Source organism: Scophthalmus maximus, chromosome 2, assembly GCF_022379125.1.
Source record: "Scophthalmus maximus strain ysfricsl-2021 chromosome 2, ASM2237912v1, whole genome shotgun sequence".
NCBI classification, from domain to species: domain Eukaryota; kingdom Metazoa; phylum Chordata; class Actinopteri; order Pleuronectiformes; family Scophthalmidae; genus Scophthalmus; species Scophthalmus maximus.
The window spans coordinates 26,047,479-26,071,921 of record NC_061516.1 but is presented as its reverse complement, the minus strand read 5'-3'; the positions used below and the strand labels follow the sequence as shown (position 1 = coordinate 26,071,921).

The 24,443-nt window shown below is 44.4% G+C and overlaps 3 protein-coding genes across 6 annotated transcripts; 1 reads left to right on the top strand and 2 right to left on the bottom strand.

Moving 5' to 3' along the window:
* Positions 1 to 335: 335 nt before the first annotated feature.
* Positions 336 to 8,420, top strand: si:ch211-247j9.1 (rho GTPase-activating protein 24). 2 transcript variants are annotated; one of them, XM_047330625.1, is made up of 9 exons: positions 336 to 1,954; positions 2,905 to 3,018; positions 3,420 to 3,627; positions 3,720 to 3,849; positions 4,009 to 4,082; positions 4,446 to 4,567; positions 4,793 to 5,027; positions 5,403 to 6,371; positions 6,993 to 8,420. In XM_047330625.1, exons 1-9 carry the CDS (start codon positions 1,903 to 1,905, stop codon positions 7,228 to 7,230), a joined length of 2,142 nt encoding a protein of 713 aa, XP_047186581.1. In that variant the 5' UTR covers positions 336 to 1,902; the 3' UTR covers positions 7,231 to 8,420. The 2 variants fall into 2 exon arrangements, with proteins under 2 accessions (XP_047186581.1, XP_035483084.2); XM_035627191.2 differs by having other exon boundaries at positions 3,717 to 3,849.
* A 426-nt stretch (positions 8,421 to 8,846) lies between these two features.
* On the bottom strand, positions 8,847 to 16,909 carry LOC118301068 (putative monooxygenase p33MONOX). 3 transcript variants are annotated; one of them, XM_035626149.2, is made up of 9 exons: positions 16,752 to 16,909; positions 14,406 to 14,545; positions 14,245 to 14,310; positions 13,825 to 14,000; positions 13,594 to 13,711; positions 13,344 to 13,471; positions 12,798 to 12,901; positions 12,484 to 12,653; positions 8,847 to 10,942 (listed from the first exon to the last, which is right to left on the bottom strand). In XM_035626149.2, exons 3-9 carry the CDS (start codon positions 14,267 to 14,269, stop codon positions 10,728 to 10,730), a joined length of 936 nt encoding a protein of 311 aa, XP_035482042.2. In that variant the 5' UTR covers positions 14,270 to 14,310; positions 14,406 to 14,545; positions 16,752 to 16,909; the 3' UTR covers positions 8,847 to 10,727. The 3 variants fall into 3 exon arrangements, with proteins under 3 accessions (XP_035482042.2, XP_035482044.2, XP_035482043.2); XM_035626151.2 differs by having other exon boundaries at positions 8,847 to 10,939; XM_035626150.2 differs by having other exon boundaries at positions 14,406 to 14,532; positions 16,752 to 16,905.
* Positions 16,910 to 18,468: 1,559 nt separating this feature from the next.
* On the bottom strand, positions 18,469 to 24,212 carry LOC118301456 (solute carrier family 35 member F2-like). Its single transcript, XM_035626976.2, has 9 exons — positions 24,078 to 24,212; positions 23,249 to 23,349; positions 22,617 to 22,789; positions 21,768 to 21,895; positions 21,465 to 21,624; positions 21,225 to 21,381; positions 20,110 to 20,162; positions 19,866 to 20,020; positions 18,469 to 19,234 (listed from the first exon to the last, which is right to left on the bottom strand). The coding sequence occupies exons 2-9, from the start codon at positions 23,335 to 23,337 to the stop codon at positions 19,037 to 19,039; spliced, it is 1,113 nt and encodes a 370-aa protein (XP_035482869.1). The 5' UTR covers positions 23,338 to 23,349; positions 24,078 to 24,212; the 3' UTR covers positions 18,469 to 19,036.
* Between the last annotated feature and the right edge of the window lie 231 nt (positions 24,213 to 24,443).

The following is a 24,443-nucleotide window of genomic DNA, read 5'->3' as shown; positions in this document are numbered from 1 at the left end:
CAGCAGAATTTGAGCCAGATCATCTCTCTCTCTCTCTCTCTCTCTCTCTCTCTCTCTCTCACCATCAGCTGTGATTACTTTGGTAAAACAGCGCTGCGTCGCAGAGAACCAATTTTCCTAATGCACAGCCTTCACACACACGCACACACACACACAGCACACACACAGCATGGTTATTGATGAGGTAAATGGGGAGGGGGCAACAAGGGGGCACACACACTGCTGGGAAATGTAGAGAAAGGGAGAGAGAGAGAGAGAGGCTGAGTGGGGAGGACATGCTGGACGGGGACAAAGAGATGGACATCGACAGAGACAAATAGAAAGGAAAGGGAAGACGGAGGAAGAGGACGGCGACACTCAGATGTGTGGACCATGTTCTGGGAATGGAGCAGGACGTCCAGCTAAAGAGCTCATAAAGCAAAGGACGTAGAGAGGGAGGGAGGATACAGGAGGGAACACTGAGATCCTAATGGACCGTGGACTGGTCGGGCGATGGAAGGAAGGAAACAGGAAAAGGAGACGAGAAAGAAAGTCAAATGTTTCTTCAGGACGGTTTCACTTTTTGTGAACTGCTGAGAGAAAAATATATAAATATGAAGAGATAGAACAAAGAGGTGAAGTAATCCAGATCCTGTGTCTCAGACGGTCTCAGTCAACAGGACAGATGACCACTGGGTATTTGACATTCCTGTAGATGGATGAACGTGTTTCCAAAAGCCTTTGTCGCACGCTGCGATCGTTCTCTCGCGAGTTCTGAGCTTTTTGTTTGACGGGAAATCCTTCAGACGCCAGCAGGTCAGCCGTGTCTTCAGCGGCCGCGGAGATAAATGATCCACCGAAACAGTTTGAGCATCCGGCGGCAAATGGCGCTTTCCACAGACAGCAGGAGAAATGGTTTGAAGAATCGCCTGAGAGGCGACGTCTGCTTGGTGAACGGGGGGAGGTTGGAGCGTCCCGGGACTTTATTCTCTCTTGTACTTAACAGGAACTTCTCTTGAAGGTTCGACCCAACGAGGTTCTGTCCTCGAGGTCCCGAGCCATCATCGATAGGAACTTCTCTCCACATGGGATCGTTCTTCAAGGCTGGATTCCCATCGGAGACGTCCCTCTTTAACCTACTCCACTACAAAGCTCCGTGCCAGGTTCTCTATCCACCACCATCTTCTCTTCCATGCGCCTTGTCCATCTTGAGTTTTGGATACTGAATTGAAAATAACATAGACGTTTAAATATCCTCTTTAGTAAAGTTGAACGTCCTTCTGGAGCTCCTCCTGTGGCTCATGAAACCTGCAGGAACCTCAGTTTAATGTTGAATCGTCGCACCAGGAATTTGTCCCGAAGGAAAATCTTCTGAAAAACGTTTTGTAAAACGTCCATTTGACGCTTCCCTGTCAGGCTGAGTTTCCTACATATGTTCAATCCTCAATATCCATTGGGAACCTGATTCACTCCCTCATTTTAAAGGGTATTTAACCTCTGTGAAAGAGGAGGAACTTCTCCATGAGGCCACTGGAATCTCCTGCACCATTCGCTCAGGAAACCTCTCGTTCAAGCTCTTAGATTAAAGACCGTCCCGGGGTCTTGTCTATAAATCTGTGCTACAAAAAGACACATCAGTCACCTGAATCCGACATATCCAGGAGCCGGTATTTACAGCAAGGGGCCACATCCACCGAGGACGTCTCTCATGTAAGGATTGGACCTCTACATCTACCGGAGAGATTCACACACTCAAAGTCCAATGAGCAAAAAAAAGATAGGACATAAACATCTTAAATATTTCGGAGAGAAGCACTTTTAAAGGGGAACACAGCATCTGTCCGTCTGAACTTTCACGAGTTTTCATTTCCTCTGAGCATCTGCCAGCGTTACCATAGCAACCCGGTACAGGAGCGCTGCAGCATGGGACTCAGCTGCTTCAAGTCCTGGAAACATGACAGTACAGGCCACAAAGGTGAGACGCACGCACACACACACACACACACACACACACACACACACACACACACAAACCATCAACATATTATTTGCTAATCCCTCCAGCACAGTGTGTGTTGCCCTTCAGTGACATCAGTTTAATGCTGACTCAGGGTCTCCTGTCTGAGGTGACTGTGTGTGTGTGTGTGTGTGTGTGTGTGTTTCATACATGCATGTGTCTATGTGTGTAAGATGTGACTTTGAGGAGGACAGACAGTAGAGCATTATGGGAAATTGGGGAGAAAAGAGTGTGTGTGTGTGTGTGTGCTTGTGTGTTTCCTAACTTCCAAAATGTATTAGCTGTTGTGATTATATCTGCCAATAAAGATACTAAAATGTAAAAACCCTCTGCAGTACAAGGACAAGCCGATGAAGATAATGATGATGTAGAAATTAGTTTTGCGTTAAGAGCCACTATAATTCTTAAAGGCCTCATGAAATGAAAAAACACTTCTCAGTTTTACAACATCTTAGAATCTTCACATCAAGATCTCGGTCTTTTCTTCTCCTGTCAAAGTGTTTGATGACTCATCCTGCTCTCGGGCCATTTACTAATTTTGCATCCAGTGAAAACGCACCGCCGGCTGCACTTGTCTCGGCGCAGACATATATCATGGCCTGACTCCAAAACCCATTCGATCATGGTCTTCCTCTGTGTCACTCCGGTCTAATTAATCAGTTCAGTCCACAGACACGGGGCCAAGGTAGCGGCTACTGTAAATGTCAATCAATATCAGCGACAGTTCCCTCCGTAGGTTTGTGGCTTCACCAGAAACATTTAAATATCATTCTCACATCTGTTCCCCATGAAGAAAAGTTCTATCTGCTCATGACTTCTGCGTGATTGCAACGGATTATTTCAAAAACGCTCTTGTGAAAATAAAAAAAACCTAAACATGTTGTGTGCCATTGTTCGTGTAATTGCAGGAAACAGAGACGTGTTGGCCAGTCCAGGTTCCTACTTCTTCCTTTCCAACAGCGCCGGTCAGGGTGACGAGTGGCTGAAGAGCCTCAACAGGGGCGTCTGGATCCCTTTCACAGGTAAACACAGGAAACACCAAAACACCCCAAACTCCCCATGTTATGGTTTGGATGTCTTAAGCAGAAGTATTTATTACAAGAGCTCTATATATTGAGATTTCTGGTTCGTTACACAGATCAACAAGTGGTCAGTGCATTGTGCCCCTGCCCGTCTCCAGCCTCTGTGGGCGTATTTAGCTCTCTCTGGATAATGTTGTCATCAAATTCGGGACAAAGAGCGACCAACCTTGCAACTAGGCTAAATATTCTAAGAGTCAGGACAGACAGTTCCCCCGACAGATCTCACGAAATAATGTTCTCGGCAACTGCTGACAACGTTCAGACTGTTGTACGTTTGTTTTAAGTGGCTGAGGTCGACCTTGGTCCTGTAGGAATCTCGTGCGAATCTTCCCTCCTTGCAGGGGTCTTTGGTCAGCGTCTGGAGGAGACGGTGCTGTACGAGCGACGTTATGGGGTGCGCTTGGTTCCTCTGGTGGTGGAGCAGTGTGCGACCTTCATCCGGGAGCGTGGCCTGCATGAGGTGGGCTTGTTCCGCCAGCCAGGACAGGCCAGTCTGGTGAAGGAGCTGCAGGACGCTTTCGATTCAGGGGAGAGGCCGTCCTTCGACAGGTACAAGCCGTACGATTCTTGTCGTTACTCTTTCCCTGTCGTGTTTTTTTGTTGTTGTCATGTCAGCTCACTGCGCGTTTTGCCTGCAGCAGCACAGACGTCCACACGGTGGCATCGCTGCTCAAGCTCTACCTCAGGCAGCTGCCGGAGCCTTTGGTTCCTTACAGCCGTTACCAGGACTTTCTGCTGTGTGGACAGACGCTGACGAGTGACCAGGCACAGGTACTTTGTGAATCCCACATGCTCGTGAATGCAGTGGCATGTTAACTTTGACTTACCTTTTGGTAAACATACAGTATGATCATAATTTCTATACTTCTTCCTTCTTGTGTCTTTTCTTTCTTCCCCCTCCCTGAACTCCATCCCTTCCTCCTGCCTCAGGGTTTTGGGGAGTTGAGGAATCTTCTGCATGAGTTGCCAGTTGCAAACTTCAACATACTCAACTTTATCTGCCAGTAAGAAGCCAACTTCAGCAACATTTTGTTCTATGGAAAAACTGATGGAAAAAGTGAACATAAATGTGGAATCAGTTTTCTTGGGTGGTGGAAAATTCCTTTGTTGAATGAATTTGTCATTCAAAATAACAGCAAGTAGGTAGGAATCCTGACTGGTGTATGTACACAGTTGGGATGTGACTTTACGCAGCCACATCGTTCACCATTTATCCTTTTTGATCAAAGGTTAGACAGTAATTCAACATCAGTCCGACTGAGTATAAATCAACTGCGGAATTCACCATGTTTTGCTTCAGTGAAGTAAATTATCTTCTGACACTTCAACCTTGACAGAAGGAACATTGTGTCTCTGTGTGTGTTCAGGTTTCTGAATGAAGTGCAGAGTTTCTCTGGCAGCAACAAAATGAGCGACCAAAACTTGGCCACCGTGTTTGGGCCAAACATCCTCCGAGCCAAAGCCGAAGACCCACAAAGCATCATGGGAGGTAAAACGTCAAGCCAAAAAGTGAATTATGTTATAGGAGCATGTGAATTGCAATCAATTGGCTAGTGGCTGGAGTTTCAAGATAATAGGTCTCAGCTGCACCTTAGTGGTCAAATCTCGATTGTCAAGTTCCGTCAAAATCATCAGAAACCCTTGAGTGGCAATAAAAAAACACAATATTACAATATTACCAGAGAAAATCTTCATCTCTCTATCTGTGTCCTAGGTGCAGCCTTGGTCCATGTGTTGATGTTGGCGCTGATCAGAGAGCACGAGTCTCTGTTTGCCAAAGTCGCCCCGCCCATCTCCAACCGTCCACCTGGAGGTTCGAGCGCATCGCCAATCGCTCTGAGGCAGCCCCACCTTCACCCGCTGCCCTGCCTTCGCCAGCTGTCCGTGCCTCTCATTGCAGACCGCTCCAGAGAGCCGGGACAGTCCGCCTCAGACGCACAGAACCACAGGTACGACACACAGATTATTGTCGTTTGGTCACTATGGTTTCGGTAATCTTTCCATCCTTACCAATTTGCCTCAGTTTTTCCAGACCTAAATTCTTCCATTCAACCCCTCCCTCTTTAATTCAATCCTCTCCCATCCTTCCCTCTCCAGGTGCTGTCTGGGGCTCAAAGGCTCAGACGACCCTACACCTGCGACGAATCCCCAATACTGACTCTCCTCCTTCCTGGCCATTTATACATCTGTCCCAGACCTGCCTAACCAATAGCCTTCCCACCCTACATTCATCCCCTATCAAATCATCCATGCTAAATATTACTTTGCATTTTTTTAAAAGTTGATCATCTAGAAAGTCTTACCTCTTTTTTTCTTTCTTTCAGTAGCTGTATCTTCTCTGCTGCCGCCAACTCAGACTCGTCCTGGGCCCGGAAGAGACTTCTCGGCCATCGCTACACCTCCTCCGAACCAGAGAACTGCTTCTACCCCCTGCCCTCCTCCAGTCAGCGCCCCCAGCACCACTCTGACAGACTAGGCTATCAACAGGATCATGCAGGCCAAGGACCATCTTCTGCAAATATCCAAGATTCTACAGACAGCCTCCAGCTGCAAGACTCACTTCCGGACAGGTCCAAGCCCAGATTGGTGCTCATGGGCTGGACAAAGCCGTGGCCAGGCACGGTAGAGGCAGATGGTGGTTTCTTGAGCTCCGGTGCTGTAGAGGAAGAAGGTGCAGTGCGAGAAACAGAGAGTGGTGGCAGCAGTGAGGCTCAGGAGGACAGCACCCCTTCTGCCTACGACAACATGGACAGAACGTCTTTGCGTCAGAGGATGGAGGACGCCATTGGTGAACATTTTGAAACCAATGATCCTGGAGACCATATCGGAACTTGTGAAGAGGAGGCAGTGCTAGACGACGCTCTGCAGAGAAGGGACTCGTCCTCTTCATGGTCCTCCTGTGAGGTCCTACCATTGGACGAGAGCAGTGATGTTGTGGCGGCGGTTAGTCCGGTCATGCCACCAAAGAAACCTCAAAGGTTACGTTCGTGTCAGCCAGCAGAAGAAGAAATTGATGATGATGGTGATCATGAAGACACCAACAATAACAATGAGTATGATGATGACGACGAGGACGACAACAGCAACCACCACCATCTTAACTCCCCAGCCTCTGCACTCAGTCTAAGCCCTCTCAGTACAGGCAGCTCAGAGGTATTCCTCCCCTCCGGTCCTCCAGAGTCCTTCCATGGGTCTGAACCTCCGTCACAGTCCGAGGAGGCTCACTCGCTCCTGACCAAGCTGCAGCAGCAGATGGCCCAGCAGAAGGCTGAGTACCAGGCCAGAATACAGAGGTGAGACTCTTTTTCCTCTTGTTCCCTGTCGTTCCAGTCCTTCTTACCTGTTATGCCTGTTTTGCCTACCTTGTCTTATTTTGTTTCTTATTTTGTACCTTGTACCTGCTCCTTTTGCCTTCTGCCTGGTTTACCTGCTCTTGCCTTGACTTTGCCAACTGTTTGTCCTTGCCTGCTTCTGCCCGCCAAGCCCAAATCCAGGTGAACTTTTACCAACTTCTTTAAGTCACCCGAATCTTCTAAACCTGAGCGGTGACAGAAATGCCCCTGTGCCCGAAGCTCAATCCAAACGCCACTTTGGTGTGGAAGAAGTTGATTGTCTTGCAATGAGCCTTGACCTCAACCTCATCCGACCAACATCATAGGCAACTCCCTGTAACTTGGCTACAAAATCTGGTGGAAAGTCTTCCCAGAGGAGTGGAAACTGTTCTGACAAAATATTAAGGCCCACGTCTTTGGAATGAGATAGTTCAACAGACAAAAAGTATTTGCTTAGTTGCACCACATAGGCTCAAGGTACAGCTCAAATAACTTAAACCTAAATCAGTGGAAACGAATACTTGCACTAGTCTTGATTTAAAAAGTGCAGCATGCTGGTATGTGATATCTTGTGTGCTGCAGGTTGGAGCGCTGTAACGACGTCCTCGAGCGGCAGGTTGCTGTACTCCGGGTGAGTCTGGAGCAGCAGAAGCGCAGCCAAAGTGTCGCCGAGATCAAGATCCGCAACATGGAGCAAGCCAAAACGGACGCGGACCTCCGGAACGACGCGCTGCAGAGGGAGATGGAGCTGTTCTTCCAGATGTACGGACAGATCAGACGAAGAGGAGGAGACGGAGGAAGAGGAGGAGGGAGTCTCTGAGCAGAAAGAGAGAGACAAATTCTTCGACATGTATGGAGAGGTCAGAAGAAAATTAGACAGGAAGTGTAAGGGTTCACTGCAATGAGCTGGATGAAAGGGATGGATGGATAAACAACAAGTGGAAGAAGACGATCTTGACAGGAGATCCAACTCAGAGTTGAACATTAAGGCATCAGATCCTGAAGGAAAACGGGCAAGGCGAGAAAATAAATCAGCGATTGTGTGATCCAGGAGACAATCGTAAGAAATCCTACTGCAGGTTTGGATGTTGGCGAGCTTCCAAATCTGTACAGTGGACTTCCCCATTTGGAGATGGGTGGTTTAGATGACTGGAGAAATGATGCAGACTTGCTTTATGGAAATCGGTTACAAACTGTGACTTTCAAGGAGGTTCAGAAGTCAAGATGAGAGACGTCCATCAGTATCCTGTTTTTTTCTGGGCTACGATACAATCAAACGTTTGATGTTCAGCATCTTACTGCCGGGGAACCTTTCAAGAGGAAAGGTCAAGATGCGTCTCAGAATGGATTTATTTGTGCCAAAAATGTATTCCAGTCCCAGTTCTAAAAAAGAGAAAAAGACCTCAAGGGACAGGAAACACCTAGCCAAAGCTGTTTAGTCTGCAGCAGGCTTCAGAAAAGAAGAAGTCCGTCTAGATGGAAGGAAGTTTGAATTCCATGTGGGAAAGTTTTCTCAATCAGGCGTCAAAGAGTTGCCTTATTCTCTTCATCACTGTGAACACTACACGGCCTTTTGCATATTTCTTAACATCAAAAGATCACAGACTTTTCATTTCCTGCAAGAGATTCAGTTCCAACATGTAGTGAGCGCTTTATGTTGGGAAATCTGAGTGTCCATGGTTCTTTGTATGTTCTCGGCCTCAGGACCAACGTCGATTGTTGTCTTTCCTCTGTTCAATGGAGGAATTTGATTCACAGAATCTTCATACGTCAAATGAGTTGGTATTTCAAGATCTCTGAATCAACTGGATGTTTTGCTATAATAATAATAATAATAATAATAATAATAAGATATTGACTGGATGTTATACTAAATGACTTGTGCAGGAAATGCTCTCCAACAGAAACATGATGATTCAGTGTCTGAATGTGTACATTGATCCTCTGAAACGTCCTGTTCACTCTGCATGAAGCCACTTTTTCAATAAAACACAAGAAAAACAAAATGTTTTACACGCATAAATGTAATCAGTAAATCTTTTCAGTGTATATTAGGTTGGTTGTTCACTCGCCGACGTGTTGGCAAACCCGACATCGCGCCGAGGCCGAGAACATGAGCTCGCTCATCGGTTCACTGCTTGCGCAATGCGCATTATCAACGCTGGTCGCCAACACCCAATAAAACGCTGGTCGCCAACACCCAATGAAAACAACGAATAAGAAGAGTGGACGATCACGTTGCGATCTCCTATCTGGTTCTGGCCCGAGAACACGGCCTCACAAACCAACGGGTGACGTCACGGTGGGTCGCCACTGGGTTACGATAGAAACAGGAAATATTCATACGCTAATCCACAGTTCAACTTTTACTGATCTGCTTTGTCGAACTCAGTGGAAAAAAACAGTGGGAGGCAGTTGGAAAAAAAACGCTTGCGCTTGTTTTTGAGATTGTAACATTTATTCTCAATTTCCAAACAGTTTTGGTAAAGGATAAATAAACCATATAGAGACGGAATCAATCCAGAGAAATGTCTCTTTAACATGAACTTGGGAGAAATGTTGAAGAGATAAATTGTATTTATTAGAAATTCAGTGTCTCTGAACCGAGGAACGAGAGCTAAAGGGAGACAGCGTCACACTTACGGAAAACACTTAGGAAAATGTAACTGAGGAGAAACAGTCATATTCATTTGATATTTACAGAGTGTGTTTTGTTCTGTGCACACACATACACACACACACACACACAACACGTGATCAAGTTACAGAAGGAGGAAAAGTTTCCCTTCTTTTAAAACAGATAAACTCTTCCAGTACTCGGTCACATGACGACACACACCGGGTGGACACGTCTCTTCTTTTGATCCAAACGAAACTTAGTCTGTTGCTACAGTCGCAGATATAAAAAAAACTAAAAAACATTCTTATTCTATACATTGAAACAAAAACAAGTGGAACGTTTCAGTGAGCAGGAGCCTGCCAAAGTTCCTGAGTCAAACTTCATATTACAATTTCTTTTCCGGTTGTTTTCGATTCATATAAACTGTGAATCTACAACTGAAGGAATCGGTTTGATTTATTCTCTCGTCCCTGCTTAGTGAAATGCCCCTTTGAGAATACGTCAGAGACGTTTTAGAGACAGAGATAAAACGTTAAGATAATCGTCAGTAACATGTTTGCAGAGTAACGCATGATGGGGGGCGGGGCTTCGGATAGAGGTGGAGCCAGTGTCAGGAAACTCTCTGCGGAGAGGCGGGGGGTAAAGTGCATCTACAGGGGATTTTAAACCACCATCGTCATCTTCAACTTCAGCTTGACCAATAAAAAATAAATAAATCTGAGGGGGGGTTAGATTCATGCTGCAGTTGGAGAGTGAAGGAAAAGAGACATGTTTGATTTTACAGCGAAGCAGCTCGCAATGTACACGTGAAAGCAGATGGGAGCTTTTTATTTCTTTTTGCTTTGTTTTGTGTGTTTGTCTGAATGTTGGAGCTGCTGTCGAAGGTCCCATGAAATAATTCTTAAATTTTCAAATTAAAGCACATCAAAAAAGAAATAAAGGAGCCAACAGCGGGTGAAAGGTTGAGGCTGAAGGAAGCTGCGAACTAACTGTTTGTGAAGAAGGTTGATGTCTTCATGCTTCAATCTTTGTCCGTCGACAAGCGCACAAATAATATCGTTGTAAATGTTGCTGTAAACCGACACATTCAATTAAAACCTTCTGTGAGTGCTGCCTAGTGACAGGCAGCTCTGTGTTTTTTTTAAGACGACAAAGTTATTTTTTTTAGATCTGGGAACTTGCGTGACGGTGACACGACGACAAGACGATCGCTCAAACTGAAAGTGAACGCACCGACTTCACCCGCGATTATTACACTACAATATTACACTCACAATAGTGACAGTAGATGATGAAGCTAATCGCTTGTTTGTTTTCCTTCTTTAGTGACGTCACTGCGTTCTCAGACCTCAGTGGTTCACCTGGTGATATTATCAGAACACCTGTCAGGAATGATGTAGAAAAAACAAAGTACAAAAACAAACTGCTTGGTCGTAATAAATCAGATTTATACTTCGAGGGCGACGGCGGATCAGTAGTATTTATACTCTTAACGCTTGATCTGTGATGAAATATCGCCCTGGGTACAGGATATCGTTTGACAGGAACTGAAGACTAAATGGTTTTTCATTTAAAATGAATTTATACGTGACGACAGATTGCGTGACGGTCACGGTGATGATACCTGGTAACAACACGGTGACACGCTTTTCATGTCGTGGGACCTTCGGCGGCCGCGACAGAGGCCACGCCTCCCCTCAGAAGCCCGAGGGCGTCAGGATGTTCATGTCTCTGGGTTTGAGCTTGTGAGGCCGCGCCCCCTGCCGCCGACCCTCCATCGTGGGGATCTCCATTTGGGGCGGGGCCACCCTCTGAGCCGCGGTGCCGTCCGCCAGCCGTGTGCCCTGCGACTTCATCACCGCCATGGGCGTCGGCTTCTGGGCGCCGCGGTACGCCTGCAGAGCAAAGCCTGCTGGGAGAAGAGGAAACGTGAAAAGAAATGTCAAAAGCAGCTCGTTGGGTGTCTGTTCAGATCCATGTTTTCGTGGCGTGTTTGGGTTCATCAGGACAACAGAGGGCTGTCGGTGGTGGATCATCAGGCTCATGTTCAACTCACCAGGTTAATGTTTGAACACGTGAACATAACATTTGTTCAGCGGCTCAGTGACAACAAGGTTATTTCATCACCGTGGAAAAGAAAAAGTTAACCTGTGAGTGTGAGAGATAAACTGCAATGAAGAACATTTTTTGGTTTATAGGTAATAAGATAAAAATGTAATACATTTTGTGACTTAATTTAAATGATCATCATCAATCATTCAAACACTTTAAACTGCGAGGCTCAGATTTTAAATAAATTAAGTTTTACTTGCTTTGTTTTGTTAAAAAATAAAATAAGACATTTCTTAAAGGCAGTTCTGAATGTATTTTAAGATTACGTCAATGATCGGGGGACAGCAGTGATAATAATGCCTGTTCACAAAATAACATTAAAGATTTTTAGTCCTATAAATAAAATCTATATTTAAAAAAGTGTCTGCATGTTCTAGTTAGAACACTGTATTTCTGCTAATCATCAATATAATGTGTTGAAGTAGATAGTGAGTGAAAAACATGCAAAAACTGATATTAATGTTAATATCTTTTCCTTGATGCAACTTGAAGTGAACTACAAAAAAACCAAAAATCACACTCTTATATCGAGAAGTTCAACGGTTTGTTGAAGAAAAGTCTACGAACATTTTTCCTTCACTCCTCACAAGCTCTTCAGTTACCTAACGTCATCCGGAGGAAAACGTCTCTGACAGTTTCCAAACAGACTCAATCTGCTCACATGGGCATCGGAACTTCAGACGCCTCGCTCCGATCCTCCGGAGACTGGATGTGAATTTCAATGAAAAAAACCTAGACGTGAACGATGTGAATCTGATCCAACATGTGGCTGGTGACGCAGCGGAGCTCTTGACAGGAGAAGAGCTCCTGGTGCGTCGGCTGTAAACGTGAGTCAGTGTTTACTTTCAGTCTAAAGGTCACTTCTTCGTCCACTGTCGCAGATCCTGAACCGTGTCTGTTTCTCGTCGTACCAACAGGAGGAAGTCTGCGTTCTAGGGCTGCAACTAACGACTATTTTAATTATCGGTTAATCTGTCCATTATTTTCTCAATTACATCGATCAGCTGTCAGAAAATGGTGAAAAATGTTGGTTGTGTTTCCCAAAACCCCGACATGATGTTTAGTTTAGTCCACACACCAAAGATATTCAGTTTACTGTCACAGAGAAGCAAAGAAACCAGGAAATATTCACATCTAAGAAGCTGAAATCAGAGAATTTTGACTCTTTTTTTCATAAAAACTACTTGAACCAAATAAATTGATTATCAAAATAGTTGGAGATTCATTTACTAGTCGATCAACTGTTGCAGCTGTACTGCGTTCACAGTTGTTCTTTAAACGTGAAGAGACTGTGACAAACAGGAAGTAGTGTTTCAGTGTGAGCGGGGCGACGCCGTTTACCTGTTGCAGGGTCTGATCCCAGGTCAGAGGTCGACTTATGGATGAGCGGCCGAGGTGTGAACACGCTCCACTTTTCCACCGCGCCTCCTGCTGCCGTCTCTCCGCCCATGTCCACGCTGCTGTTGGAGGAACTGATGCTGACCTCTGACCCCGAGCTACCGAACCAGGTCCTGCAAAAACACACAAACGGTGTGTGAACGTGACCCAGTTATTGATTGTCTGTGTTTATGCCTTGCCACAGTGTGTGTGTGTGTATGTGTGTGTGTGTGTGTGTGTGTGTGTGTGTGTGTGTGTGTGTGTGTGTGTGTGTTTACCTGCGTTGTTGTTTGGGGGAGCTGTGTGGTGTGTTGGATGGAGTGGACTGGGCCGAGGAGTTCTGCCGCTCCTCTCTGGCCTCCATGCTCTGGATCTGGAGTTTCTAAAGAGCAACAACAACAACAAACACTGTCACTCTGTGTGTTAAAGTTAATAAAGTATCTTATTGAAATGAAGAATCTCTGTGTGTGTAGGAATATGATTTGTGTATCTCGGAAGCCGTTCGTCTGATCTACTTCAGATTTGGCAGGTGTGTGTTGATGGTGAATCTGTTGCAATGTGGACATGTGACACGTTCATATTAATAGGTTTTGAATGAACGAACAAACGGTGGCAGAGCCCTGGTCCCAAAAAACTGTACATTCATGGATCCAAGCATGATTTCTGTTGAGTTTAACTTCCCTGTATGTCAAGAAAACGGATTAAACTGTTGCCACCATCTGTAAATCATTTCAGTGTGAGGTTGAAGCAACACCACGGGCCGAGTGAACACACATGTTGTGAAAACGTATGTTGTGAAGTGTTGTCAGAGTGTGTGTGTTCACCTGGAGCGACTCGGGCATGCGGTGATGGTGTCTGGTCTCCTCGGCGGTGAGGCCTTTGTGGGGCGTGTAGCTGGTGTCGGTGAGACCCGCTCTCTGCTCGAACCTGTACATACTGTCCTGAGTCTGCTCTGTGAGACAGAACATAAACACTTATTATAACAAGGGACAGGATCAATCTTTTAAAACATCCGACATTAAAACCTTGTGTACGAAGGTTGTTGGCCGTCCTGAGACATTAACTGTAACTCACTGGTGATGAGGGAGTTCATGATGATGGAGGACGCCTTGGTTTTCACTACGCCTGATGACCTGGAGGGGGCGATGTCCGCCAACGTGGACTGTTTCGCTGCTCCTCCACTCTCATCCTCCTGTTGGACACAATACACCATCATCATCATCATCATCCCTGAGTGTGAGTGTGTGTGTGTGTGTGTGTGTGTGTGTGTGTGTGTGTGTGTGTGTGTGTGTGTGTGTGTCTCACCTCAGCCAGTTGTGTGAACTTCCTCTCTGGTATGATTGGTCGTCTCCACAGGTTGTTGATGCTGATGTCATGAGGGGGCGTGGACATGGGGGCCTCCAGGTTGTCGTCGTAGCTGAGGGCCCGTCGGGTCATCCCGATGGGAAGCCTCATCCCGCCCATCCCGGGGCCCTCGATGGCTGCGGACGCAAACAACAACGACGACGACAACTCAACAACAGTCGTCTCTTCACTGAGATTTTATCGTAATTGTCCGCCATTGTTAGAATTTCAGGAGACGTGACAACATGCAAGAGGTGAACCGATGAATGAGCTCATTCTTATCGTGTTGTCGGCCTCAGGACAAACCTCCACTGTAACTTCAATTTACAGATTGTCCCCTAACAGCTCACATGCATCTTCAGCTGCAGTAGAATTACTCACCAGGTAAGTCGCCTGAACCAGACATGACTTCAGTGAGATAACGATCAGGACCAACCAGGACAGGACCTGAAACAAGAAACATTGTTTTCATACAGTGAACAGGAGATAGTGAACAGATCACGAGTCACATGAGACGGATGGTGAACAGACTCCGACTGTACCTTCCTGCTACAGTACGCCGCTGTGCTCAAGATGGAGTGTTGGTGGAGTGTTGGTGGTGACGGTTACTTCAGTCTGGCCAAGACACACAGAAGCCTCTGGCAATGCATTGTGGGTGAGCAGCAGAGCCTGAGGGAAGCAACTCCGGAGACATAAGTGGTCAAAAGGTCAGAGGCAGACCCTCGTTACATTGACTTTGGAGATGACTAAGATGCTCTCACTCTCCAGATATTTTGTCTTTTTATTTTTCATTTCACAAGAATACGTTTTGCAAATTAATCTTCATCTAATAACTGACATCGACGAATGTTTGGCAAATATATGAAGAAGGTAGTAAACATAGTAAATAGAAAAAACCAAGGGGAGGATAAAGCAAATTCAAGTAAAAAGCGAGCACTGTAAGTACAAATAATAGAGCAAACTGTAAAATTTCAAAAGATTGCATCAATCTTAAATATTCTAGATGTGCTGTGGAGCTGCAACAGACGACTAAATGAGTCACCAAATAATTGATGATCGATTAATTGGTTCAAGAAAAAAATTATCTTATTTCAGCTTCTTAATCGTGAATATATTCTGGTTTCTTTGCTCCTCTGTGACAGTAAACTGAATATATTTGGTGTGTGGACAAAACAAAACATCATCTTGGAGTTTTGTGGAAACACGATGGACATTTTTCACCATTTTATGAACCAAACAACTGACCGATCAATCGAGAAAATAATCCACGGATGAATCGATTATGAAAATAATTGAATATTGCAGCACTAATGTCTCTCATCTCATCTTCAACCGCTTATCCGTGGTCGGGTCGCGGGGGCAGCAGCTTCAGTAGGGGGCCCCAAACTTCCCTTTCACACTAATGTGCTGTGAATAATTTTACACACTTTCAATCAAAATTTCATCCGCATTTCTTTCCATGAGAGTTCTGCAACATTATTACATTTAACTTCCGTGGGTCAAAGCAGTGATCGCTCTGCGTCTGTACTGTTGGGAGATAAAGAGGTTAAACTGTAGGTTTCTATTTTTAAAAGAATAGAAAATGATATTTTCCAACAAGGACAACACGCAGGAGCATCTTATCTCCGGCCTGCAGGATTATTCCAGACGAGACTGGCTGGATTACGTCACTATGGAGACCAGAGATTCTCTTCAAAATAAAAGATCACACTCTGACCGGTGGAGGATCTATACAGCAGACACATTGCCAAGTTAAATTATGAATATATTTGGGCTGCAACTAAGGATTATTTTCATAATCGATTAATCTGTCAATTATTTTCTAGATTAATCGTTTAGTTTGGTTCATAAAATGTTGAAAAATGTTGATCGTGTTTCCCCAAAACTCCAACATGATGTTTTGTTTTGTCCACACACCAAAGATCTTCAGTTCACTGTCACAGAGCAGAAAAGACACCAGAATATATTCACATTTAAGAAGCTTTTTTTCCCCATTCAAACAACTTGAACCGATAATCAAAATATTTGCAGATTAATTTAGTGGTTAATTATTAATCGATTAACTGTTGCATCTCTAGAATATATGTATAAATAACATAGTACACACATAGAAACACAGGACCAGCGACATATGACGTCAGCAGCATGGATACATAGAGAGGATGCTCATGTTTTGAAAGGGATGATGTTTTCACTTCCTCTCACCGGTGAATGAATCGAGCTGACACCTCTACACGTAACCAGAATATTCTTTTTATATAATCAGTTTTTTCAACCCTAATCGATTAGAGCATCGATCGTTCACCAAAGACCCGAATAATAAAAAATCAATTCAGCTGCAGATGACGTAACAAGATCTGCTCGACATCGTACACGGTCGAGGCCACGGCCGCGCATGCGCGAAATCAATTTACATAGTCGGTGTTTTAAAAAAACGAAGGTGATCGAGTTCGTTATTGTGTGTAACGTTTTTCCAGATTGACACATGAGTGGAAATAATGTAATAATAATTAGTGAATTATGTATGAACATTAATTTCCAGATCACTTTCGCACGTTGTTTTATTGATGCGCATTCTGATGAGGACGAAAACGCAGATCGACCATTTAAAAAAAAAAGAGTTCATTTTTACATTTAAAAAGGGACATTTTGTCATATTTTATCATCCCGACTTAGAAAGTGGTGTCTTCACTTTCCTCAGACGTCTGACGTTGAGTTCTAAACATTTACATTCGTCGAGCAACACGCGTCGCGTCGGTAAATCGTCGTTATTGTGAACGGAGTCTGGTGCAGTTGTCGGCGATAGCGGGACCGGGATGACGCTCAGCTGGTGGAACGACTAACGGTTCGATTGTCAACTACAGTCGGTATCGTTATTTCTCTCTCACCACGGATTAACTTCAGAGCGACGGCAGACACACACTCGACCCTCCGACGTCGACTGGACCGCGCAGAGGAAGACGACGGGGCCGTGGGGAAGGAGCCATCATTGTCCGATAAATTAAAAAAAGACGCTTCCTGATTGAGTGACGCTGCTGACGCTGCTGTTCTCGCGGCGCATCTCGCGAGAGTTGAGTTTTAACACTGTCTTAAGTCTGAGGCGGCAACTCGCGATTACTTTAAAGGGACAGTTCAGTGATTTTGAAGTGGGGTTGTATGAGTTGCTTATGCATAGTTAATAATAATAATTTATAATAATTATTTTTATTTATATGGCACCTTTCAGAAGTAGCTTCACAAAGTGCTTTCACAAAAATATACAAATCACAGACAATTAAAATCAGCACTCCAACAATAATACGGTTTTCAGGTCACATATCTGTATATATATAAAAAAGAAATAAGAAGACGACATCATAAGAAGTCCCAGTTCCACTGTTGCAGAGTGGCCCACCGAAAAACATATTTTTCACCACATTTTTAAATGCTTTCCTGCCGTCTGGCAGAAGACTGAAGCAGTGAAAAAAAGACATCCTTCGGGGTACAATTGAAAGGATTTGTCTTTTTTTTCGGTGGTCCCCTCTGCAACAGTGGGACTCAGACTTTCTCTGCCATCTCTGATCACCATCTCCATAAAGTAACATATTAACTATGCATAAGTAACTCATACAACCCCACTTCAAAATCACTGAACTGTCCCTTTAATTATCGATTCATCTGTCAATTATTTTCCTCAATTTAATCGGTTCGTTGTTTGGTCCATTAAAATGGTGAAACATTTTCCACGTGTTTCCCTAAACCCCCAAAATATTTATTTTGTTTTGTCCACACACCAAATATATTTGCAAAGAAAACAAATAATATTCACATTTTAGAAGATGAAATCACAGAATTTTAACTTTTTTCCGCCCATTAAAAACACTTTATTTAACCTATTAGTCGATTATTAAAATAGTTGGCGATTCATTTTGTAGTCAATTACTAATCAATTAACATCCATTGTAAGGCCCAATCCATAAACATAATATAATATATGTAGTTAATATATAAATATATTTCAGATCGTAAATATATAATAATAAAACATTTTATTTGTAACGCACTTTACATTAAAAGCAAATGCCAAAGTGCTACAATGTAAAAACATCAATATAAAAAAGACATAAATATACTATACATTTACAGGTTCATTTGTCATGTCAGGAAAAGCAGGTGTAACCAATTTTTATCAATATTAAAAATAATTATGTTCATTTTTGTAAACCACCGTGCAAAGTACCATAATAAGGTAAACATTGAGATAGAAGTAATAAAAATAAAATGAATAAATATTGACAAAAATATATTATGGGCCACAAAAAAATGTCAAGTAGTACGAGAACCGACGGCTTGTTGCTGTCAAGGTTTGTTCTGATATCGTTCTCTACTTTCAGCTGAGTCGCCTGTGTCCTAAAACCTGAAGGAAACATTTATAATTTCATGTTTAAGAAAAAGTATGAAGCCGCACGACTTTTGGGAGAATTTAAAATCCAGGTATTAAAATATCCAGATTCTCTTTCAGGTTTTTAGTAAAGCGGTGTTACAATCACTATTTGAGGGGTGGAAGAAACAAAATGTGCTTGTTTGGTCTTTTCACATGAAAGGAAAAGGACCCGACACCCAAGACAATATAAAAAATGGATTTATTAGTAAAAACAAAAGTAAAACTATCATGCTGACATACTCCAGTGTTTAGTGGCAACACAAAGCAAAAAAAATAAATCCATGTGACTCTACAGTACACAAGACTGAAAACTGTAAAGTAAAGTAAAACTTTGTAAAAGTGGTTTGAGTTCAAATTCAAAAACAACAACACAACTAAGAGGAATGTAACAGCCCAGCTGAGGAACTTTTTAAAAATATGAAATATATTAATATTTAAAAAATGTTTAGGAGACAAGTAACTGATCTGTTTGTGGTTCAAGTGCAGTAACTTGTAAATAAGAATTCAAAATGCGTCAATGCAAATTGCTGACTGCCACAGAAAATACATAACGATGTCTGACAACTGCATTTCTCTTCATACTTAAAAAAAACAAACAACCGGTGAAGTTTCTGGATAAATAAAATAAAATGGAGTTAACGTTAAAACTGAGTTTTGACCCTCTGTATAATGGAACAAAATAATCTTCTCTTCTCTCAGACACACGTCTGAGTGTTGCAGTCGGGCGGCTCTCGTCTTACAGAGGAAACGTCATAGTGCGGCGACGGCGGTGAGCGTCTCGGATCTCGGGGCGTCTCCGTCTGCCGGCAGCAGCCGGTCCGACGGGCTCTCGGCCGGACAATCGTCAGCAGGCTCGCCCTCGGGTAAAGCCGTGTACGTGGGAACCGTGTTGAACATGATGAAACCCACGGTGATGACGACAAACGAGATGATGTACAGCGCTGAGAACTGTGGACGACACGCAAAGAAACAATGATGTTTACATTTTCAGGATGAGAAATTTTGGGGGCGTTTTCACAACGCTTGTGTTTTTGATACATTGTTTACATTTGATCAGGTTCATTTTGGTTTCACGTGGAGCGCACTAAAGAACTTTACATGACAAACCTACGTCCTGTCGTTATCACATATACTTGATTCTGATTGGTTTTATATGTGGCCGTGCGTCTGACGTCGGCGTGTTGTTGCATTATTATGGTCTTGCTACCAATAGCACCAACTTCAGCGCCAACAACAAGCCCAGTTCTCGAGACGAATTCGCCAAATGAACGTCCTCGTAGTGCAAAAAGTATATCTGAAGTATAAAACGTTATTATTTTTCTTCTTCTATGATAGCTACTAGCTGCCTCAACTTCCTGTAATTGGTCCCAAAGTTCGAACCATCCCAAAAGATTAGTTTCACGCTGCTATAATGAACCCAACCATGGTTCATGGTTGATCCGGACCCAGACCACCTCTTTTGGTCGGACTGAATTCTGGTCCGTTGGTCCGGACCATGGTCCGAGGAACCTTCGGACCAAACTGAAAAGTCAGAAGGTCTGGACCAAGTACCCGACAGCAGCAGCGTGGTGACACTCACTTTGTAGTGGAAGAGGAAGAGGCCGCAGAAGAGGCTGAAGAGGTCTGCGGTGAGCAGCGAGAGGTTGACCGCCGTCGCGCTGGTCATCTTCACCACCACGGGCATGAAGCTGTACAGGGCGTACATGCACAGGGCGTAGACTGCGAACAGCGTGGCTGCACAACACAAGGATACGGACTCGTTAAGAAGTGTACGTCGATTGCTGATGTCTGACGATCAGATACTAAGGATAAAGTCGACTCACAGATACGAACGTCCCACTTTATTGCTGCTACCGCAGAAGTTTCCAGAGCGACTCTGAAACGTAGAGCGACAGTTATCGTGACACTAATGACACTTTCTTAACTTCTTTTGATGAGGTGAAGCACGGTGACTTCCACTACAGTTACAGATAGAGTTTAAACACAGATTGAGTGTTATAATATGAATAATTTATATAAATAAATATTCGGTGCTGTAGTCCCTGACGACCAAGAGAGACGGCTTCTCTTCATAGACTCAACAATGTCCTTTGTAAGATGTACAACCAAAACAACGGGCTAAGAGTGTGTGAATTAATCAATGACACAACAACATTAGCTAAATATTTACTTAATAATTTCAGTTAATAAGTCAAATAAGTGTAGGCAAATTCTGAAAGTGATTGTGAAAAAAAAATAAAAACCAATAGGCCGCAGTAAACGTTAGATTTCTTATTACCACTTGTGTGCAGTTCTTTTAAAGGCCTGTGAAATGAAAAATTAATTTTCCCACTGTCTGATCATCAGGGACCTTCACTGTCTGACCATCAGGGTCCTACACTGTCTGATCATCAGGGACCTTCACTGTCTGATCATCAGGGTCCTACACTGTCTGATCATCAGGGACCTTCACTGTCTGACCATCAGGGTCCTACACTGTCTGATCATCAGGGACCTTCACTGTCTGACCATCAGGGTCCTACACTGTCTGATCATCAGGGACCTTCACTGTCTGACCATCAGGGTCCTACACTGTCTGACCATCAGGGTCCTACACTGTCTGACCATCAGGGTCCTACACCGTCTGATCATCAGGGACCTTCACCGTCTGATCATCAGGGACCTTCACCGTCTGATCATCAGGGACCTTCACTGTCTGATCATCAGGGACCTTCACTGTCTGATCATCAGGGACCTTCACTGTCTGATCATCAGGGACCTTCACTGTCTGATCATCAGGGACCTTCACTGTCTGATCATCAGGGACCTTCACTGTCTGATCATCAGGGACCTTCACTGTCTGATCATCAGGGACCTTCACTGTCTGACCATCAGGGTCCTACACTGTCTGATCATCAGGGACCTATAACTGCCTGAGGACGTCTAATCAGTAACTTACAGCTGGATGCCGCTGATGAGCGTCCCGAACAGGCCCATCATGCCCAGGAACTCCACTCGGCTCCGGTTCTTCACCGTGTGCTCTTGGCACACGTTGGACACAGCGTAGAGTCCGGCACTGAGCAGAACCAGACCGTCGCCCAGCACAACATCACTGGCTGCACAGACGTCACACAAGCAATCATTGAGACATTACATTTCAAGGAAGAACCACAAAGACAACAAAAAAAAATGTCCTTACTGGACCCCTGGTCTCTTCCGGCCAGAATGTCGGCCCCCACCATGGCCCCCACCCCCAGCAGACACACCGTAACGGCCACAAAGTGGACCGGCCGGTAGCGGGTTTTCAGGAAGAACCAGGAGAGAAGCATCAGCACCGGGATCACGAAGCAGTCGAGCAGCTGAAAGAAACAGAGACGGACTCGTTGAGGGTCGAAGTAGAAAGAGAACATCATGTAGTCTGGAAGCGTAGGAAGATCAAAGTAATTTAACTGTCCCATCACAAAGTCACTGTGATATTCCGGTCAGGACGGTTTCCTCTCACCTGGATACTGGTCAGCGTGGTGAACTGGTAGGCCTTCACCACGGCGTAGTTCGCCTGCACATCTGCCAGACCCATCACCAAATACTTCCACCACTTGGTTTTCAAAATCTGCACGATGTTTCTTTCACCTGCAGAGGTGGGTGAGATTTAAGTTCAGCGGCAGGAGCGGGGAATGGGGGAGAAACCTTTTAATTTGGGTTTATTCTGACAAGGTATTTGAAGGAATATTTCAAATATTCCACAATGCCACATATTCTGATTTGATATTAACCAATGGAAAAATCAGAGAGACTCATGCTGGGTTCCATTATACCTCGGAACTCGGAGAGCCGAGCTCAGAAGACGTCGGGATGGTAAATACCTCCAATTTCTACTCGGAAGGGCGTTCCATCGAGTTGCAACTTCCGACTTGGAGGTCGGCAATTCCAAGTTCTGAGATTATAATGGAATACAGAAAGATTGCAAATAACAATCTCCTCCTTAATGAGGGAGATGTTTCCATGTAACATCAATCTTAAAGCCCCAGTGTGTAAATTTTGTAATTTTCTGGTGGTAAAGTTTCAAACCGCAACCAACTGAACAACCGACAGGGGACACTTTATGGTGGCGCACAGCTGATACCATTTCCGGCAGCGCTGAAAATTCAACACAAATGCAAAGTATTCTGGACCGTTTAGTTCAGGAACCGAATTCAACATGACGTAGCAAACATGGAGACCCACACGGAGGTCGGGTCCACCTCATGGAACTATATTTAACTCATTCAAAGTTGTGATTATTGAGTCATTGAGTTTTTTTCCTGGAAAGCTGAACCTTGTGATCGACACTCTTTCGGGATATAATCCTGACCTTTGCGCGCCACGAGGATGGTGGTGTAGAAGAGCAGCAGCAGGGCGTAGTTGAGGAAACTCTGCAGCATTGGCGTCTCCACTTTGGCGTCGACCAGGTACTGACAGCTCACCGCCGTCCCACAGATGAGCAGCGACAGGACCTGGCCCATGACCACAGTCTTCAGCAGGTGCCTGGAGAGTCGGGGGAATATTAATATTGCAAATGTTTTTTGACACAGTACAATAAAAGGATTGCTGAGCGGAAAAAAGCTGATGTCAAATGTCAACAGCGTTTTGAGCATCGCTGACATCAAACAGAATCAGACAGTGATGAACTTGAGCTTCTCACCTTTCAAACATGGTGTGTGTGTGTGTGTGTGTGTGTGGGTGTGTGGGTGTGTGTGTGTGTGTGTGTGTGTGTGTGTGTGTGTGTGTGTGTGTGTGTGTGTGTGTGTGCGCTTGTGTTTAGAGTGAAGCAGATTTCACAGGAGAGACAGTTCTGTCTGCTCCCTTTGCCGTGGACTAGGGGCTTTTTAACTTTGAAGACAAAAAATACAACCTCTAACGTTATTTATTTATACATTTTAACCAACATTTCAGTTGTAACTGCTCAGACTCTGGAGCACATCACGACAATGAATCAGTTCTCACCACGTGAAGACGTCTCTCAGGTTGTAGCTGTACAAACCGCAGGCGACCCTCCACTTCCCACACAGTCTCTCCCCTTCGTGTCCTTCCATCTCCCCCTAAACCTGGACACACACACACACACACACACACACAAACACACACACACACACACACACACACACACACACACACACACACACACACACACACACACACACACACACACACACACACACACACGATGAGGAAAAGATCAAAACCTCCCCGTCTTCATCGGACTTGTCCAAGCAGAAGAACAGACACCAAATCTCCACAGGAATGTCATGTGCCTCTTTAATCTCATAATTTGATTCCCACCAAAATCAATCTTTAACCTCTACACGAGGACAACTATAATGATAATAATATGCTTTTTGTTGTTTACAGTATGAACATCCACGTGTAAAGTAAGGACTCAAACGAACCGGCTCGGGCCCGTGTTGAATTCGGCTGAGACCACATCACTTCAACGTGACGCAGTTTTTCACGGACAGGGCATATTTACATTACAAGCGTTGGCGCCCTGATGGTGAACAGGAAAGTTTCATCTTCGTTTTGGAACTATTAGTTTTAAAAGCAACATTTTCTATGCCGAATTTAAATGTAGCCCTCGATGACCTGTACCCGAGTTGAATTCGTATCAAAGTGCGAATGAATGACGCGCAATAACCGGAGCAATGTTAAAATGACACTTTTTCCAACGCGGTCTGGTGAACCGCGCTTCCCTGAAACTACAAACAGGCTAAATAAAGGCGTCACGTAACGTAGAAAGCATCTGAGACAGAGTGATAAACGATCTTTGTGTACGTACGTGTTGGTCTTCAGTCATGACAGACGTGGGTGAGTTTTCCAAATGCGCTTTAGTTTCATGTTTCTGCAAATATCTCGGACCCTTCGTCCACGCGGAACCGGCTGAATCTACCTACCCTGGAGCTGCGGAGTCCCGCCCCCCGCGCTCCTATTGGTTCAGCTCCATCATGACGTCTGCACCGCGCACTCACACTTGCTCCGGAGTTGATGAGCATAGAAATGGTACTTTTATCATGTGGAGAACTTTACCATAGTTTTTTTACAGATACTTTACTGGAGTTTTCCATGTCATGCTTATTTATACTTATGTATGTGAATGTGCAAATACCAAACTGTAAAAAAACAAAACCCACCACCGCTCCATTAC

Coding starts and splice junctions, on each gene's coding strand:
- LOC118301068 (XM_035626149.2), bottom strand. CDS start 14,269: ATGTCTGGTTCAGGCGACTTACCTG. Junction 14,001..14,244: donor TGGTTCAGGCGACTTACCTG/GTGAGTAATTCT, acceptor TTGCGTCCGCAG/CCATCGAGGGCCCCGGGATG. Junction 10,943..12,483: donor GGGATCAGACCCTGCAACAG/GTAAACGGCGTC, acceptor CTCTTCTCCCAG/CAGGCTTTGCTCTGCAGGCG.
- si:ch211-247j9.1 (XM_035627191.2), top strand. CDS start 1,903: ATGGGACTCAGCTGCTTCAAGTCCTGGAAACATGACAGTACAGGCCAC. Junction 3,019..3,419: donor CGTCTGGATCCCTTTCACAG/GTAAACACAGGA, acceptor CCCTCCTTGCAG/GGGTCTTTGGTCAGCGTCTG. Junction 4,083..4,445: donor ATACTCAACTTTATCTGCCA/GTAAGAAGCCAA, acceptor GTGTGTGTTCAG/GTTTCTGAATGAAGTGCAGA.
- LOC118301456 (XM_035626976.2), bottom strand. CDS start 23,337: ATGGAAGGACACGAAGGGGAGAGACTGTGTGGGAAGTGGAGGGTCGCC. Junction 21,896..22,616: donor CATCCTCGTGGCGCGCAAAG/GTCAGGATTATA, acceptor CCACCTCTGCAG/GTGAAAGAAACATCGTGCAG. Junction 20,163..21,224: donor CTCATCAGCGGCATCCAGCT/GTAAGTTACTGA, acceptor TCTACGTTTCAG/AGTCGCTCTGGAAACTTCTG.